This window comes from Heloderma suspectum, chromosome W (genome assembly GCF_057233095.1).
Source record: "Heloderma suspectum isolate Gila_16-S chromosome W, 16-S_ref, whole genome shotgun sequence".
Taxonomy (NCBI): domain Eukaryota; kingdom Metazoa; phylum Chordata; class Lepidosauria; order Squamata; family Helodermatidae; genus Heloderma; species Heloderma suspectum.
This window is the reverse complement of record NC_139475.1, coordinates 57,581,980-57,599,233: the sequence shown is the minus strand read 5'-3', so window position 1 is coordinate 57,599,233 and position 17,254 is coordinate 57,581,980. Positions and strand designations below refer to the sequence as shown.

The following is a 17,254-nucleotide window of genomic DNA, read 5'->3' as shown; positions in this document are numbered from 1 at the left end:
CTACTGAAATACAATACTCAGGTGCCCTCTCTGGTTCATAAAAACCTCTCCCAACCCATCCCAGACTGCAAGCACTCTGAGCATTTTTCATCTATCTATCTATCTATCTATCTATCTATCTATCTATCTATCTATCTATCTATCTATCTATACCGCCCAATAGCCGAAGCTCTCTGGGTGGTTCACAAAAATTAAAACCAAACAACACACAATAAAACAATTTAAAATATATAGAACATTAAAACCACAATATAACAATACAACCACAATAAAACCTAGCAGCAGTGCAGGAGTTTAAAATACAGATTTAAAACAGCAAAGCTAAAAATTTAGAAAGCTAAAATGCTAAAATGCCTGGGGAAATAAAAAGGTCTTCACCTGGCACCGAAAAGAATACAATGTAGGTGCCTGGCGAACCTCACTAGGGAGCTCATTCCAGAGCCGGGGTGCCACAGCAGAAAAAGCCCTCCTCCTAGTAACTTTCAAGCCTGTTATTACAATCTTAGGGGCTAGGAACTTTCTTTTTTTTAAAAGAAAACAATGAAAGTTGAGATTTTCCTTAGAATGCAGGATTCTGCGGCCAGCATCAATATCTGTGATTTATTTTTATATAAGGATGTTTATATAGCACAAAAAGTGTTTTCAAGGCAGCTTACAAAACTAATAAAAATAGTATACCATTAAAATCCAATCAACAACTTCATAACTAATAAAAGCTAAACAGTCAGACCAAAACCAACCAAATACAAAAATTAAAATCAATAATGCTCTAAAACAATTTCTATCAAGCAGCCCTATAAAACCCTTCAGGGAAGGCCAGTGAGAATAAATGTGTTTTTAGGGCCCTTCTAAAGGACTGCAAAGATAGAGCTAGTGGTACCCCAGCTGGTCATGAATTCCATAAGCGTGGTGCCATTCCTCAAAAAGCCCTGTCCATGGTTTGTTCTCAAAGGTGGGCAAATACGAAATGCCTTGGCAATGACCCCAGAGTGCAGGCAGGTTGCTACAGGCAAAGAGGGTCCTTTGGATAACATGGCCCTAAACTATTTAAGGCTTTAAAGGTTAACACCAGTACTTTAAATTTGGCTTGGAAATGCCCCAGCAACGAGTGTAGCTTGCACATAATATGACCACTTTGTATCCACTAGCACTCGAGCAAAGCATTCTGCACCAGTTGAAGTTTCTGAATCACTTTTAAAGGCAACCTTATGAACAGTCTGTCGCAGCAGTCCAGAATGGACCTCTCTAGTGCATGCTGGGTGAGGAAAGCTGGGAGTTGTAGGACCTTTTTCAGTCTAAAGATGCGTAGGATTGTGCCTTAAAAATCTTACAGTGCTCTTTTTTTTTTTTTAAGAAAAAACAAGACGCCCGGGGCTATTAAGGCCATCTTGAAAAAATGCCTGGTTTAGAGACTTTCATCATAATCCCACTGCAATGTCTCAGTGGTGAGAGAAATGCACTCTGCACCTGCTCAGGAACATTTGTTTATTATTATCAGAAGTGTAACATGGAACTAGTTAAAATGGTTAGATTAAAAGAAATTTTAATCACATTTTTTAAAAAGGCTGCCTATTAAGACAGGCAATAGATTAAAACATTTGTTAAAATACAAATACTTCTAAAAACCACAGATGGAAAGTAAGTTCCATATTAGAGTCATTCCCTACAAGAAAGAAGGGGGGGCACCTTGTTCTAGAAGAGGGATTCTCCCTGTTCTTCTTGTAAGAGAAGGTGGAGTTGCCTCTCCTAAAAGTATACCTGCATCAACTAAAAACAAAGTATACTTCCCCGCTTTAAATTATTACTTTTATCATATGCAAATTTATGCTGATTTCATCTATTTAATTAATTGATCAAGCAGCTAAAACCCAAACAACTAATTGGCACAAGATTTCTTTAACATAACCGCAATGTCCATCAACCAATTAAAGTCAAAGACATTTTCACCTGTTTTCATTTCATATATATCCCCATGATATTTTTGAAAATAGATACCTGGCACAAATTAAGATTTACCTGACTATGAGGCCCCCCTTCTGATCACGATGGTTTGGGACCTAGGAATACGAAGGGTGCAGAACACAGTAAATGCCCATGGGGTTTTAGATGCTACAAGCCTGGCCTTTTGAGGAGGAGAAGCTAGGATGTTCATACAATTACCAATATGAAACCAGCTGCAGCCAGTCAGTGTGTGGTACAGTGGTTTTGTACCCAGGTTCAAATCCCCACTCAGTCACAAAGCTTATTGGATGATCTTGGTCAAGTCACCATCTCTCAGCCTAGTGAACCTCATGGGGAAGTTGTGAGGACAAAAGGAGAGGACCATGGATGAAGGCTTACTCTTTTTGAAGGAAAAGAAAGATGTTTGGTTGGATCCAAATTTAAACTTCCCCACCCGCTCCTTCCCACAGCAGCCCTTAAAGCCCCCTGAAAATGCTATGCAGTTGGGAGACCCTGCTGAATGGAGCAAGCCATGTGGGAGGGGAATTCACAAAAAACCAACAGAAGGGTTTTCCATGAGCGGTGCCCTTCTTCTTGAGGAAGACAGACCCTGGATCCAACCCATAATTTGGTGCTTCTTCCCCTCTTTGCTTTCTGTGCAAAGGTGAATTTCTAAAAATGCAAGATTCCTGGAGAATCAGACCTCCATAGAATCCATTTCCGGTGTCTCCAAAGCCACACTTCCTGCTTTCCCTACTGGATGCAGTTATATCTCTGAGTAGCTATGGCTCAGAGGCCCTGCCCTTCATCATTATACAGTTTGCTGGGAAGAGTAGAGGGAAATAGGACTGAGCCTCACCGATATGTTAGACAGTTTCTGGAAATACCAGGTTGACCTTTTTTTAATTGATAATTACAGAGTTCTTCAGTGGGAGGATCTATCATGCAGCAGGCCCAGGTGCAGCGTGGCTCAACAGGCAGATGGATTTGCATTTCAGCCTCACCTGTATCACTGACTCATTGTGTGGCCTGGGACAAGCCACATTTTCTCAGCATTTTAAATGGATACAGAGCTACATATGAAGCTGCCTCAAACCAGACCACTGGTTCATCCAGTCCAGTAGTCTGGACTGGCAATAACTGCTCAAGGTTCCTGCCAAAGAGAGGCCTTTCACACCATCTGGTACCTGAGAGACTTTTAACTAGTTTACGACTGAACCTGAGACCTTTTGCATGCAAACAAAGCACCTACTCCACTGTTGAACTATGGCCCTTCCTATTCCATAGCTTGAAGGCCTGTTGTTGTGAGTGAGGGCAATCGCAAAGCATTTGCAACTTTCAAGGCCTTTCTCAATAATAAGAGGATAACATTTCCCAGGCCACAAATGTCACTGTGGCTTCTCATAGCATTGAAATACATTTTATTGTTATTGTTTTTCAAGGAATGGCCAAACTTTCGCTTGAATCTTGCTTGCAAAACAAAAAATATTCCTTTGTTACAGATGTGTGGGTGGGTATTTCCCCATCCCAACATTCCTAATTGTAAATATATATTTGGATTTTAGGCTTGCTGTCAGCATTCCTTTTGCCCCCACTGAACTTCAAACACCAAATCAAACACAGACAAGAGGCTTCAATCTACAGCTTTTAGTCCATTACTTAGAATCATAGAACAGTAGGGTTGGAGGGGGCCTACAAGACCATCGAGTCCAACCCCCGCTCAATGCAGGAATCCAAGTCAGAGCATCCCTGACAGGTGGCTGTCCAGTCTCGTCTTGAAGGCCTCCAGCGTGGGAGAGCCCACCGCCTCCCCAGGGAATCGGTACAATTGTCAGGAAGTTTTTCCTGATGTTCAGCCTGTATCTGGCTTCCTTCACAGGGTCATACAGATGCAAATTGTCAGTGACTCTCAGTCTACAAAGGAAATGCCTTCAGGGGGTTCAAGAGATAGCTACGAAAGTTGCCCACCCACCATCTGAAGAAAGGCGGGCTCGCTATCCTAACTTAAGGGGGGGGCATCTCCCTCTCTCTCGTGAGGCCTCCAAGCGCAGCTGTTCCCACAGGGCCAATCGGGCAGACCGTCTAAGCTCTGCCCCGGCCATCTCTCTCTTGGCTCTGTGTCTTCACCTGACGTCTGAGAATTCAGGCTCTCCAAGCCCTGCCTCTCCCTGTTTGCTGTCTCTCACACAGGTGTGTGAGTGGGGAGGGGGAGAGGGGAGGGGGGCCTCTCCATCCAGCTGGGCCTTCAAAACCTGAGGAGGCTGCCTAGCCATGTCTGGGCAAGCCTGGGAAACTTCCTCCCCCATGTCTTGCGGTTCCTCTTCGGAATCTGAGCTACTCTGCCACTCCCTGCGCTCAGAGGCAACCCTGACGCTTGATAGCATGTGGAGGAACAAGATGTAAAAAAGATCCAAACAGAGTTGCTTTTTGCTTGCATTAAAAACAGAGTTTGCTCTTTTAGATCAAGAGTTACTTGCCCTCAGAGGATCCCATCTGTATGTTTCAGCATCTCCTATTCTGTCTCTCTTTGAGGTACAGTTGAATGATCCAGCCATGCCTGATGCAGAATTACCCATCCATTGCCTACTGGGAGCAGATAGGAAGGAAGACATCAGGGCAACACATCACACAGAGTTGCAGCAAGCAGCCTCTTAGGCTTTTTGAACTCACAAGAGCGTTTGTTATTTTTTTCAAACATTTTTCTTGCAGCACAACTGCAACTGTTTCACAGAAAAGAGTTTTGAAATTACTGAGCTAGCTGATATTTTACTCCAGCCCTTACATCTGACCCAAGGGTAAGATTTAAGTTGCAATTTCCACTTTTTAAATTTAAACTCAAAACGTTGACTTTAAAGTCTGAAATGTGCACAAATGTGAGATCACCTAAACAATTTCTTATCTGAACTGGTACAGGCCCCTCCCTTCTCAATCGTGAGATGCAGAGGTGAATACCAGGACTTTGAATACTGGGGTTTTATTTTGAGGGGGCTTTACGATTCATTGAGAAGATTTAAAAATGAAGCCTCAAAGCTTTCAGAAAGGTGGAATTGCAAAAGCAATTTTAAAAAGTTTCAGAATTCAAATCACTGAATTTTGAAAGTGGGCCAAAGTTTTACTCAGCTAGCCCGAAGCTTCTTGTTTCCCTGCCATCGAGTGTCAAAAACCTCATTCTGGATTGTGTCAATAATATGCCTGAATATGAAAAAGGCCCTCTCTCTTTTAAATGCCTATGCATTTAAATCCCTATGCTTTGGAGTGGGCAAAATTACCAACCCCCGGAAAAAAAACCCTCTAGATCGCAGTCAGTCCCTTTTCCCTCCCTCCCCTCCAGTTTTGTGGTTACCATCTATGGCACTGCCAGAAACTGAGGCACCACAAACCAAAATTTCTACAGGGATACACTTTAGAAGACATCTTATACTGAGAGGGCTTACCCTTAGTTAACAGCAAAGAAGGAGTTACACACGGTCCAGGAAACAGTCTTGATGTTCAATAATTAAATAAAATATCGAGAATCAATAAGAACAGCCTGCCACGCTCCAGGGACACAACCATGGAAACTCTAGAGTTATGCTACACAAGTCTGAAACAGCCTGCTACGATACTTAACGCTTCACAACACAACATACATGCTGCGAAACATGCAATACCAAAAGGAAAGAGTCCACAGAGCAAATTGCAATGTTGTGCCAAAACAGAGGAACATTTTGTCCTGTGCATACAACACAGTGAATTGTGACCCCCCAAAGATTGAGCAGGCACAGCACACAACAAGGCAGACTTCAGCACAAGCCACAGACACAGTGCAACCTAGAACATAACACGTATCCCTTCTACAACACCACACACACACGGATCAGCCTACGATAGCGTATGTACATACATGTCCCAAATTGGCTAATGCTGTAATGTGTATTTTGCTGCTGATCTAGAATTCATTGGACAGGGCCCAATCCCACAACTTAAGCAAACAATTCCCCCAAAGTATTATTTATTTTAGAAAATGTGTTAATTCAAACTTTTCAATGCATGCACTAGAATCAAGTGGCTAGATGCACAGTTTAACAAATACTGCCAATGTCGTTCCCATAAAACATACAGCATGGCGTGTGAATATTTTATAGCATGCAACAGCCATGAAACTGGAATGAATCAATCTGCAGTACACACCATAAATGTATGCTGGCACACCTGAACCCCATTCAGCTGCACACCAGCACAATCATCTACACACATGTTCACACACTGTTATGAACACACCACAATTCTACAGACACTATCACTATGGCTGACACATGTCCTGTGCAGCCAGCCATGCACATTCTTACACACACCATGGCTTCTTTGCTCGCACAGGCACGCATACTCATTTTCACACACATGTGCCCAGGCGCTCGCGCTCTCTCTCTCTCTCTCTCTCTCTCTCTCTCACACACACACTCACACCCCATCTCCCTGAAATCATCCAAACTTGGAGCAGAGAGATTGCCTTTGGAAAACCAGTTCCTATTAACCACCTCTCTCCTCCCAAACCTAACAGCTGATTGTCTGCAGCACCCACCCAATGCTAGTCAGGGGATTCCCACATCCATCTGGCAAAAGAAGTTGCCAAACCAACATCAGTCATTCCCGAATTGCCTTCAAGTGTCCATAAAGAATTCATGTGTGCATGTGCCCCAATAATGCCAATTAAGGACAACCCTCCTCCAAAGAAACTCCCTATGGAGATCTTTCCATCTTGGTACACCCTAAAACCAGTCACTACACTAAACAAAAAAACCCAACCCTGACACACATAATCCACCCGCGAAATAACTGTTCCAGAGTGAGTGGGGAGGTAAGATGAGAACAGAAACTAATTAGCAAGGATTAAACCTACCTGCAGAAAAAAGGGAAGAAAAAAATAAAAGATCAGACGCCTCTTGCAAGCTGAATCAGAAAGCTCATTTTGCCCCCCCCCCCCGCAGGATAAAAAAACCAAAAAACACCCGATTTTTTTCCCGCAAAAACAAAGGGGGGGGGGGAGAAAGGCTTTAAAAAACCCCTAGTAACACCATCATTTACAAATTTTAAAAGCAAGCTGTAAAGAGGAAACAGGGGGGGAGGTACTGTGAAGGGGAGGGGGTGTAAAGGAGAACGCTACGAGTAGGGGAGGCAGATAAGTGAAGAATACATCGCCAAGCCGTAGCGGAACAAACGGGGGCAAAAGCAGATCCAAGCGCAAAAGTTATTGAGTCGTTTCTGTTGCTGGAATAGTTTTGTTTACTCTCTCTCGCTCACTCCCTCTTTCCTGGCTATGGATCATGGGAGAGGAGGAACGGGTGGGGGAGAGAAAGAGATTGTGATTGCATTTTGGAGAGGCTCTCTTCCATTATTGCAAGCGCCACCCCTAAAACCCTCACAAATTCATCTTTCTCCTCTCAAAGAACTAAATAAAATAGATGGTAGACGCACACACCTGGTACTCATCGAACGCAGGGTAAGGATGATAAAGTTCCCCATATGGTCAATGAACTCCTCTCCTTAACCCTCTTTAACTCTCCATACCAGAGAAGCTACAGTTCCCCCATTTCTCTCTCCACCACCCCACCCCACCCCACCCCACCCTCACCGGGGGGGGGGGTAGACACGTACTCAAAAATAATAAAATGCTGTTGTAAAATAGTATTCATAATGATAGGGGCATTTTAAAAACAATAAAAATTAACTTCTTTCCCCCCTGGTCAGACTTAAGCACGTTTACTCCCATTGAGTTAAACGGGCTTGCTACCAGATAAGTGTGCATCGAATTTCAGCCGTGATGAATTCAGGGTAAATAATTGTGGGGTTGTGGTAGTATTAACGGATTTTAGAGATCCCAACCAAAAACTTTCAGCCTAGAAAGTTTCCCCTCTCCACCTCTCGCAGGTCCTGGGAGTAGGAGGAGAAAAGAAACGTTCTGGCTTCCCCCTCCTCCTTTTTAAAGCAGAAAAAGAGAACATTTTTCTCCCAACAAGTATTCCAGCACATCAAGTATAGCCTTATTCTTTGGAAAGAGAGACCAGCACTTTTATGGAACTATGTGCGCTAAGACAGTAAAGGGTAGATAATAATAGAAGCAGAAGTCTTAGACGCATCTCAGAGACTCCGTTTAGTGATATTAACACACACGCGTGCTTAAAATCCCACCACTGGCCTCTTCTAAAATTCCCTATTCTTGCATTGCTTTTTTAGGGTCCCCACCTCAATACACCCCCCAATATAACTGGGCATAACATAAGGTATGTGATTAAAAAATAGGTATAAGAAATACCTATATTTCGTCTGTCAATTTCACCTTATTACAAAGAGGAAAATAATTATTTTTCACATTGGAGAAGCCTTGGTAGGTTTCCTTAGAGGTTGTTTCTCATCTCTCTCCCGCCTGCTGTTTAGACTGCAGCATGAGAAGGCAGAGCGCAGTCCTAACTTCAAAAACACAAAACGGTCTTTACTTATATACCAGCCGCCTGTTTCTTCCCAAGGGGAGGAGGGGGGAAGGTTAATCAAATGAGGAGAGGTATTGAAAGTGCTTAGTAACACTATTACGCATCCAAAAACGCATGCTTTCTGATCTATTCCGCATTCTTCAGGAAATGTCAGGCTGATTTTTGGAGCTCTGGTAAAGCCGAAAGCCTTCACCCTGGACTGCCAACCCTTCCTAGGTGCTCCGTGGGAAGAAAAGGAACAGTATGGCTATAATTTTTCTTAAATCACTGTTTATCACTGGGTCACTGGATTCTCCCCTGCCCCAAATGGAAATCTTTATATGCGCTCACCATGAGGACTAGAGGATTGCTAGGGCAAGGAATGTGGTGCCTAAGAATACAATCCTATACGTGTCAGCTCAGAAGCAAGTCCCAATGAGGTCAGTGAGGCTTACTCCCAGGTGAGAGTAAGTCCCATTGAGCTTAATAGGATTTAGTCTGAGTACACATGACCAGGAAGTACTGTTTATAACAATCAGAGCTGTAAGGCTTACCGTAAGGACTTCAGAGGTAAAAGTAAATGGGCCTTGCTGCTCCCCCCCCCCCCGCTTTATCTTGGGCACCCTTAAGTAAAAAGGGAATCTAGAAAAATGTGCAATGAATATGGACTTGAGCACGCTCCGGGAGAGAGCGCAGGACAGGAAGGCCTGGCGTGCTATGGTCCATGGGGTCACGAAGAGTCGGACACGACTGAACGACTGAACAACAACAACAGAAAAATGTAATCATCCATAAGAAAATTTTATTGAAGAGCAGGGGTAGCTACAAGTATGTTCACAATAAAATTATTGTGGAGAAAGTGGGTCTACTTTTTTAAAAAAATGTAGCTTTTTTTTTTTAAAAAGGGGCTCCACCACGATTTAGAATGGATCAATAATTCTGCTGTCAACGAAAAACGTGTGGTTGGGGAAGAGAATGGGAAAATTATTGCAGAACACGATATTTCCTTTGGCCAAGTTGTCACAAACAGCAGCTGAGATAGTAAGTCTGTTCTTGCACTCTACCACTAGACTGGAGGTGGCAAACACACATCCTATATGCAGAAAACTAGCAAGACAGGGAGAACGTTAGGATTAGAACCTTTCTGCCATCTAGTTTTCTGAAATGGACTGAAAACGCTTCTGTCCCAATAAATCCGTCAGACTTTAAGGTGACACTTCGCTGGATTTGCTGCAAGTGACAAACAGCATCACCCCTTCAGAAACTAGATCACTATATGCAGGGATCTTCCTCCCCCCCCCTTTTTTTTTTTGCGGCATGGAGGAGCAGAGATCAGGAGAGAACTCCCTTGAACTCGATGCGATTTACTCCCAAGGAGAAAGATTGCAGCAGAAGGATGGAACAGCCCTCCCCCCTTCATTTTTAGATCCGAAATGTGCTGTGGGCTGCCTGCGGGGAGGAAAGTGGACGGAAGAAGCTAAAGGCGCTGGGCAGGGGTCTGATGCCGCAAGGGGGGCAGCCGCGGCGATGGGAGTGTGGTTCTCTCCCCCCCCCCCCTTCCACCTTCTGCTCCGCAGCGCCCGGGATCTTCTGCTGACGAGGCGGCCTGTGCGTGCCGCAGGGCCCGGCCCGGTTAGCCGGAGGGAAACAACAGCGAGAAAGACAGTTAATTTTTACGCGTAGAGAGCTGGGGCGCGGAGGGAGGGGGTTGAAGCGGGAGTTACTGCTTGGATCCCTCCATGGGGTGGGGGGGGAGTGGATTTTCATCTGGAGCTAGAGGGGGCTGGATCGGGGCAAGAGGAAAGCAGCAGACGGAGGGGGCTTGGCGACCCTCGCTCTCCGCTGGGCGTCATTTTCAAGTTCAGCTCGCCCTCCCTCCTCCGCCTCCTCGACAGAGCGGCCATTTTCCGCTACATCTAGCCTTTGCTGAGCTGGCTGCTGACAGAGAACGAGAGGCCGTACTTCCTTCTCTCTCCCCCACTTCGCAGATCTTACGCATTTCCCCCTCCCCAATTCCATGCGTAAAAGCGCACCAGGAAAGGCGAAGTGCCCAGACACTCCGCAGGCGTATAGCGCTTTGGGTCTTCCACCCCCCCCCCCTTAAACTCTGCCTCTGACATTACCAACGCTTTGCACCAAGGCGGCGGAGGGGCGGGGGGTGTCTTCAGTTATACAGGGCACAATGGCAAAGGGACGCCTCTTCGAATGAGGGCACGATTGAGAAAGGGGCATCCCCACGTAGATCTCCCCACCCCCACACTATGGATCGCCTCCCGCGCGCAGGGTCTCCGCTCTTTCCCCTTGTTTTGCTTCTGACAGAACTCCCTCGTCTCCTCCTTTTTTCCCTAACCCACCTGCCTTGGGCTTCCCCCTCCTCCTCCGAGAAACCCCATAAACCTCTCCTGCCCCCGCCACACCCCAACAAGTAAGCACAAATATTGAAACTGACATGAAACTTACCATCACCCAAACGAAATTGAGCAGGGCGGAGGAGCGAGTTGATGCCAACGGAAGCCTGGGTGGGGGCAAGAAGGAGAGTGTGTTTTTTTAAGGTCCCACCAAGTTTTTTAAAAATAAAAATATATATTTATTTATGGAGGACGAAGGGGGTCAAAATAGTGCTGTCTTCGGTCATTTCAGCGTTTGACCATCTCTCAGGCACATTCTTCAAGCGGGGTTAGCATCTTTTAAGGGGCGGAGGGCTCCTGTTTTGGTCCCAGCTAGAAACCCATAACGCTGGCACGGTCCCCAGATTTAAAGTGGTTGGCGGTAGTTTCTTTTTCTTAACCCCCACCCCCCTTTATCTTCAGTGGTTGTTAGTTGGTGTGGTTCACTTCTTCCAGGGCTGCTGGATGCTTGTAACTCTAAAGACACAGAGAGATCTTAATAACGAGGACGTGGAAGCTAGAGAAATGGGGCAGAAGAGAAGTGGGGGGGAGACACCTCACTTTTCCTGGGACGCCCCACCCTCAGTGGGGGAGACTGGCAAAAAAAATAAATAAATCTTCTTTTGCTGCTTAGAAGCTGTAAGCAGGTTGCTTATCAAAACAGAGGTGGTGATGATTTCATCAGTAAATGAAGGGAAAACACACAAATACACACCCCCAGAATCACCCCTTTGTAAGGAAATACAGGAGGGGGACCTTCACATCTTCCCCCTCCAGGCTAGCACGGCTCCAGCGGCACCCAAGACCGACCTCTCGCGTTCTGTTCCTCCCCCTCTCTCCTGTGCCGCCAGCCTCCTCCCCTTTGATGGAGGGGAATTCGGAGGCGTCTGGCAGCTCTAGAATGAGAGCGGGGGGGTGGGGGGTAATGTAGTCTTAGAGTCTCCCTCTACTCCCCCTTCCAGCTCCCAAAGGTGGTCCAAGGATGGGGGGAGCTAAGCTTCCCAGAGAGAAGATACAGGCCAGGGATGACGTGAAAGCTCTGTATTGCAGAAAGGTGGTGCACAAAGAAACTCGACCAGAAAGGGAGGATTTAAACTGCAGTTAAATAATTTCAATGAAAAATATTAGTGGATGGATGATCAGTGGCGCAGCTAATTTTAGACTTGGGCGGGGAGGCGGGGCTTTAGATGTCTGTGTGTATTACTTCCATTGTGGAGTATACAACTAACTTTTATTCCGCCCCCCTTGCCATTTCAGGTTTTACAACTGCTTATATATTTTTGGTATCCTAGAGCAGAACAACAAAACAAAAAACTTATTTGCCTAGCCAGATTAAATAAATACTTTGAGCATGTGCAGTTTCACATTTTAAACTCACTTAAAGCATACCATCATTATGACTACAGGAATCACATGGAGTTTGATTCTGCTGCTCATGTTTACTTGGGAATAAGTCCCATTTTGTTGTGGAAAAGGAGATATATATATATATATATATATATATATATATATATTAAAGTGAGCATTTGTGAGCATGTACATGCTCACCCGCTCCCTGACTATAACATGTATAAAAATAAATAAAGATACTGGTCAAGCAGTGTGAGACCCATCACCTGCCACTCTCTGGATGGTCATTTCCCTCACCCACTCCCCACCAAGTTGTGAGGCCCTGTGTTGTGGCCCTGCAGACCAGTCCTAGCTGCGCTACTGTAGATGATGATATAGCAGTGTGAAGGTTTGAAGCCTCCAGAGGCAAGGAAAAGAAAAAGTTCAGGCCTAGAGGGGGTAACCCTGAGAACAATAGTTTCATTTCCCCAGTTAAGTTTCATTTTTTCAGGTTTGAAGCAGTACTTTTGGTTTTGGGGGTGGAGGGTATAAAAAGAGAGAGTCAGAAAGGCCAGAGTGGTAAGAACAGAGTCAGGAAGACCAGAGCCTGAAGAGGGAGTAGGAAGAAGCAGCCTGGAGAAGTCTAAGTCCAGCTAGGGTAAAGGAACTTGTGTTTTGCAACTTTTATTTTCTCTTAATGCCTTTTGTATCACTCAGCTCTATTGTGTAAATACATTTAGATGTGATTTGCTTGTTTTAATTTCCAAGTAAACTGTTGTGGTTAAACCCTGTGTCTAGACTAGAGTGTCAGTCACCCCACACCTACAGCCTAAACCCCACATTACTGGGAAGGGGAAGTTTAATCCAGCTTTCTTGGATGAGTTTCAGTTGGTACAGCTCAAGGACGTGGACAAGGTGCTTGGACAGGTTTGTGCAACCACTTCCATACTGGATCCTTGCCCCTCTTGGCTAATAAAAACTAGCAGGGAGGGAACAGCCAGCTGGGCTAGGAAGGTGATAAATGCCTCCTTGTGAGAGGGAGTGGTCCCAGGTGAGGCCTCCCAGGTGAGGCCTTTGAGGCCACTCTTTGAGTGGCCTCAAAGAGGTGGCAGTGAGACCACTCCTAAAGAAACCCTCCCTGGACCCGGAACATCTTAATAATGTTAGGGCAGAAGCAAGTGTTCCTTTCCTGGGCAAGGTCCTTGAGCGAGTGGTTGCCAACCAGCTCCAGACACTCTTGGATGAGACCGATTACCTGGATCCATTTCTGTCGGGGTTCAGGCTGCGTTTTGGCACGGAAACAGCCCTGGTCGCCCTGTATGATGACCTATGTTGGGGAGAGACGGGGGAGCACGACCCTGTTGATTCTCCTTGATCTCTCCCGGCTTGCGATACCATCGACCACGGTGTCCTTCTGGGGCAGCCCTCTGAGCTGGGGGTGGGAGGCGCCGCACTGTGCTGGTTTCGCTCCTACTTGGAGGGTCGGCTCCAGAAGGCGGTGCTTGGGGAATATCGCTCGGCCCCGTGGACTCTCCAGTATGGGGTTCCGCAGGGGGCGGTTCTGTCCCCCATGCTGTTCACCATCTACATGAAAGCGCTGAGCGCGGTCATCCGGAGTGCGCTGTCATCAGTACGCCGATGACACGCAGCTCTATTTCTCCTTCTCACCTCCTTCTTCAGGTGAGGCTGTGGCTGTGCTGAATCGGTGCCTGGCTGCGACAACGGGCTGGGTGAGGGCCAACAAACTGAAGCTCAACCCAGCCAAGACTGGGGTGCTGTTGGTGGGTGGTTCCGCTGACCGGAGGGAGGGTGCTCACCCTGCTCTGGATGGGGTTGCACTCCCCCCGAAGGAGCAGGTCCGCAGCTTGGGGTCCTCCTGGAGCCGCCTTTGTCACCTGAGGCTCAGGTGGCCTCAGCGGCACGGAGTGCCTTCCACCAACCTCGGTCGGTGGCCAGCTACGCCCCTGTCTGGACAGGGATAGCCTGGCTGCAGTTGTCTATGCTCTGGTGACCTCCAGGTTAGATTACTGCAATGCACTCTACGTGGGGCTGCCCTTGAAGATGGGTTGGAAGCCGCAGCTCGTGCAAAATGCGGCGGCCAGATTGATAACGGGGACCAGAAGGTCCGAACATATAAGGCCGACTCTGGCCCGCTTGCACCGGCTGCCTGTATGCTTCCGAGCCCAATTCAAGGTGCTGGTTTTGACCTATAGAGCCCTACACGGCTTGGGACTGCAATACCTGATGGAGCTCCGCTCCCGACATGAACCTACCCGTACACTACTCAACATCTAAGGCCCTCCTCCAGCTGCCTACACTGAGGGAAGCCCAGAAGGCAGCAACGAGGGAGAGGGCCTTCTCAGTGGTGGCCCCCCATCTGTGGGACAAGCTCCCTGATGAGGTCCACCTGGTGCCAACATTATTATCTTCTTGGGGCCAGCTTAAGACCTCTCTCTTTTCCCAGGCGTTTGGCAGCATATGATTTAATCAATCCTGGAATGGCTTATGGTTATGGTTGTTTGCTTTGAGAGTGCTTGTTTTAAGTTGTTTTAGATATATGTTTCTTTTGTGTATATTGTCTGTTCATGTGTTTTTTTTTATGTAAATGGCTTTTAATCTCTGTATACTGCATTTTTAATGGTTTTAATCTTTGTAAACCGCCCAGAGAGCTCCAGCTATTGGGCAGTATAGAAGTGTTAATAATAATAATAATAATAATAATAATAATAATAATAATAATAATAATAATAATAATAATAAAAGGAGTTGCTCAGGGGGTCTGGGTCATAAGGGGAACCCTGACAAGCAATCTTGTGAAAGAAGGCTGCACCATCCCACCCTGCCTCTCCACTCCCTCAAAATTACACGAGGGCCAGAGAGGCCTGAATAATTGCATAGCATATGCCCCAACTGTCCTGGGTAAACCACCATCTCAATTTTGCCTTTGAGGAAAATATTGGTTCTCTGAAAACATGTCTACATTTTCTGGGTCTGGTGATGAGATGCATCTTCAAGTTAGTGTACATATGTATGAATTGTTGTTTATTCGTTCAGTCGCTTCTGACTCTTCGTGACTTCATGGACCAGCCCACGCCCCACGCCAGAGCTTCCTGTCGGCCGTCGCCACCCCCAGCTCCCCCAAGGTCGAGTCCGTCACCTCCAGAATGTCATCCATCCCTCTTGCCTTTGGTCGGCCCCTCTTCCTTTGGCCTTCCACTGTCCCTAGCATCAGCATCTTCTCCAGGGTGTCCTGTCTTCTCATTATGTGGCCAAGTACTTCAGTTTTGCCTTCAATATCATTCCCTCAAGTGAGCAGTCTGGCTTTACTTCCTGGAGTATGGACTGGTTTGATCTTCTTGCAGTCCAAGGCACTCTCAGAATTTTCTTCCAGCACCACAGTTCAAACACATCTATCTTCCTTCGCTCAGCCTTCCTTATGGTCCTGCTCTCGCAGCCATAGGTTACTGCAGGGAATACCATTGCTTTAACTATGTGGACCTTTGTTGTCAGTGTGATGTCTCTGCTCTTCACTATTTTATCAAGATTTGTCATTGCTCTCCTCCCAAGGAGTAAACGCCTTCTGATTTCCTGGCTGCACTCAGCGTCTGCAGTAATCTTTGCGCCTAGAAAGGCAAAGTCTGTCACTGCCTCCATGTTTTCTCCCTTTATCTGTCAGTTCTCAATCCAGCTGGTTGCCATAATCTTGTTTTTTTTTAGGTTTAACTGCAACCCAGCTTTTGCACTTCCTTCTTTCACCCTCGTCATGAGGTTCCTCAGCTCCTCCTCACTTTCAGCCATCAAAGTGGTGTCATCTGCATATCGGAGATTGTTAATGTTTCTTCCAGCGATTTTAACTCCACCCTTGGCTTCATCAAGCCCAGCACATCACATGATGTGTTCTGCGTACAGGTTGAATAGGTAGGGTGAGAGTGTACAACCCTGCCGTACTCCTTTCCCAATCTTAAACCAGTCCGTTGTTCCATGGTCTGTTCTTACCATTGCTACTTGGGTGTTATACAGATTCCTCAGGAGGCAGACAAGATGACTTGGTATCCCCATACCACCAAGAACTTGCCACAATTTCTTGTGATCCACACAGTCAAAGGCTTTAGAATAGTCAATAAAACAGAAGTAGATGTTTTTCTGAAACTCCCTGGCTTTCTCCATTATCCAGCGGATATTGGCAATTTGGTCACTAGTTCCTCTGTAGGGATGTACGAAAGTCACTTACCTTTTCGAAGGGTGACATTCGCGGTGGGGGGAAGGCGCGCTGTCCCTCCCCCCGAAATTTTCTCTGGCTGGCTTCGCTCCGCGGAGATTCTGCAGAGCCACCGGCCGGGGCTGCCCACAGCTGGACATCCGGCCTCTGGGCAGCCTGCAGGGATGCAAATGGCGGCTGCCATAGCCGCTGCCATTTGCATCCCTGTATTTTGCTGTGATAGGCTACGTAAATATTTACGTAGCCTAACATGGCAAAAAACCCACAAAAAACAGCGAACGCAAATGGCGATGGCTACGGCGGCTGCCATTTGTGTTCCCTTTTTTTGGCCGTTTTAGCCTACGTAAATATTTACATAGGCTATTACGGCAAAAAAAAGAAAAAAGGAACGCAAATGGCGGCCACTACGCCATTTGCGTTCCTTTTTTTTTTCTTTTGCTGTAATAGCCTACGTAAATATTTATGTAGGCTAAAGCGGCAAAAAAAAAGGGAACGCAAATGGCGGCCACCGTAGCTGTCGCCATTTGCGTTCCCTTGGTTTTGCCATGATAGACTACGTAAATAGTTACGTAGCCTATCATGGCTTCCACAGGGACGCAAATGGTGTCCCTGCATTAGCTGTGATAGGCTACGTAAATACTTACGTAGCCTATCATGGCTACATGGAAGAAGCAAATGGTGGCTGCAGACATGGCTGCCATTCCCAAGTCAGCGCAGACGGCAGCAGGTAGGTGCTCCGTTCCGGGCCCATTTCACAGGGTGGGGGTGGGTGGGGGGGCTTCGTTCCGCCACAGATTTTGGGATCTCACCGAGATCCGTGGCAGAATTCTCTGACATCCCTATTCCTCTGCCTTTTCTAAACCCAGCTTGAACATCTGACAATTGTCGTTCCATGAATTGCTGGAGTCTATCTTGCAAGGTCTTGAGCATTA

The 17,254-nt window shown here is 46.4% G+C and overlaps 1 protein-coding gene across 13 annotated transcripts in view; it reads right to left on the bottom strand.

Annotated features, from left to right (window-relative positions):
* Positions 1–11,639, bottom strand: part of LOC146334054 (nuclear factor 1 C-type-like) — a 280,437-nt gene extending 268,798 nt beyond the window's left edge. For 9 of the 13 annotated variants that reach the window (XR_014786399.1, XM_084824955.1, XM_084824958.1 and 6 more), the window contains exon 1: positions 4,419–8,835. Coding sequence is in view for 12 of the 13 variants with exons in the window: in XM_084824955.1 (XP_084681081.1) it covers positions 4,419–4,553 (135 nt within the window). In the remaining variant the exon portion in view is untranslated. Of the gene's footprint in view, positions 1–4,418; positions 8,836–10,847; positions 11,122–11,489 lie in introns of those variants that run through there. The other 4 variants (XM_084824951.1, XM_084824954.1, XM_084824950.1 and 1 more) reach the window with 4 other exon arrangements.
* Between the last annotated feature and the right edge of the window lie 5,615 nt (positions 11,640–17,254).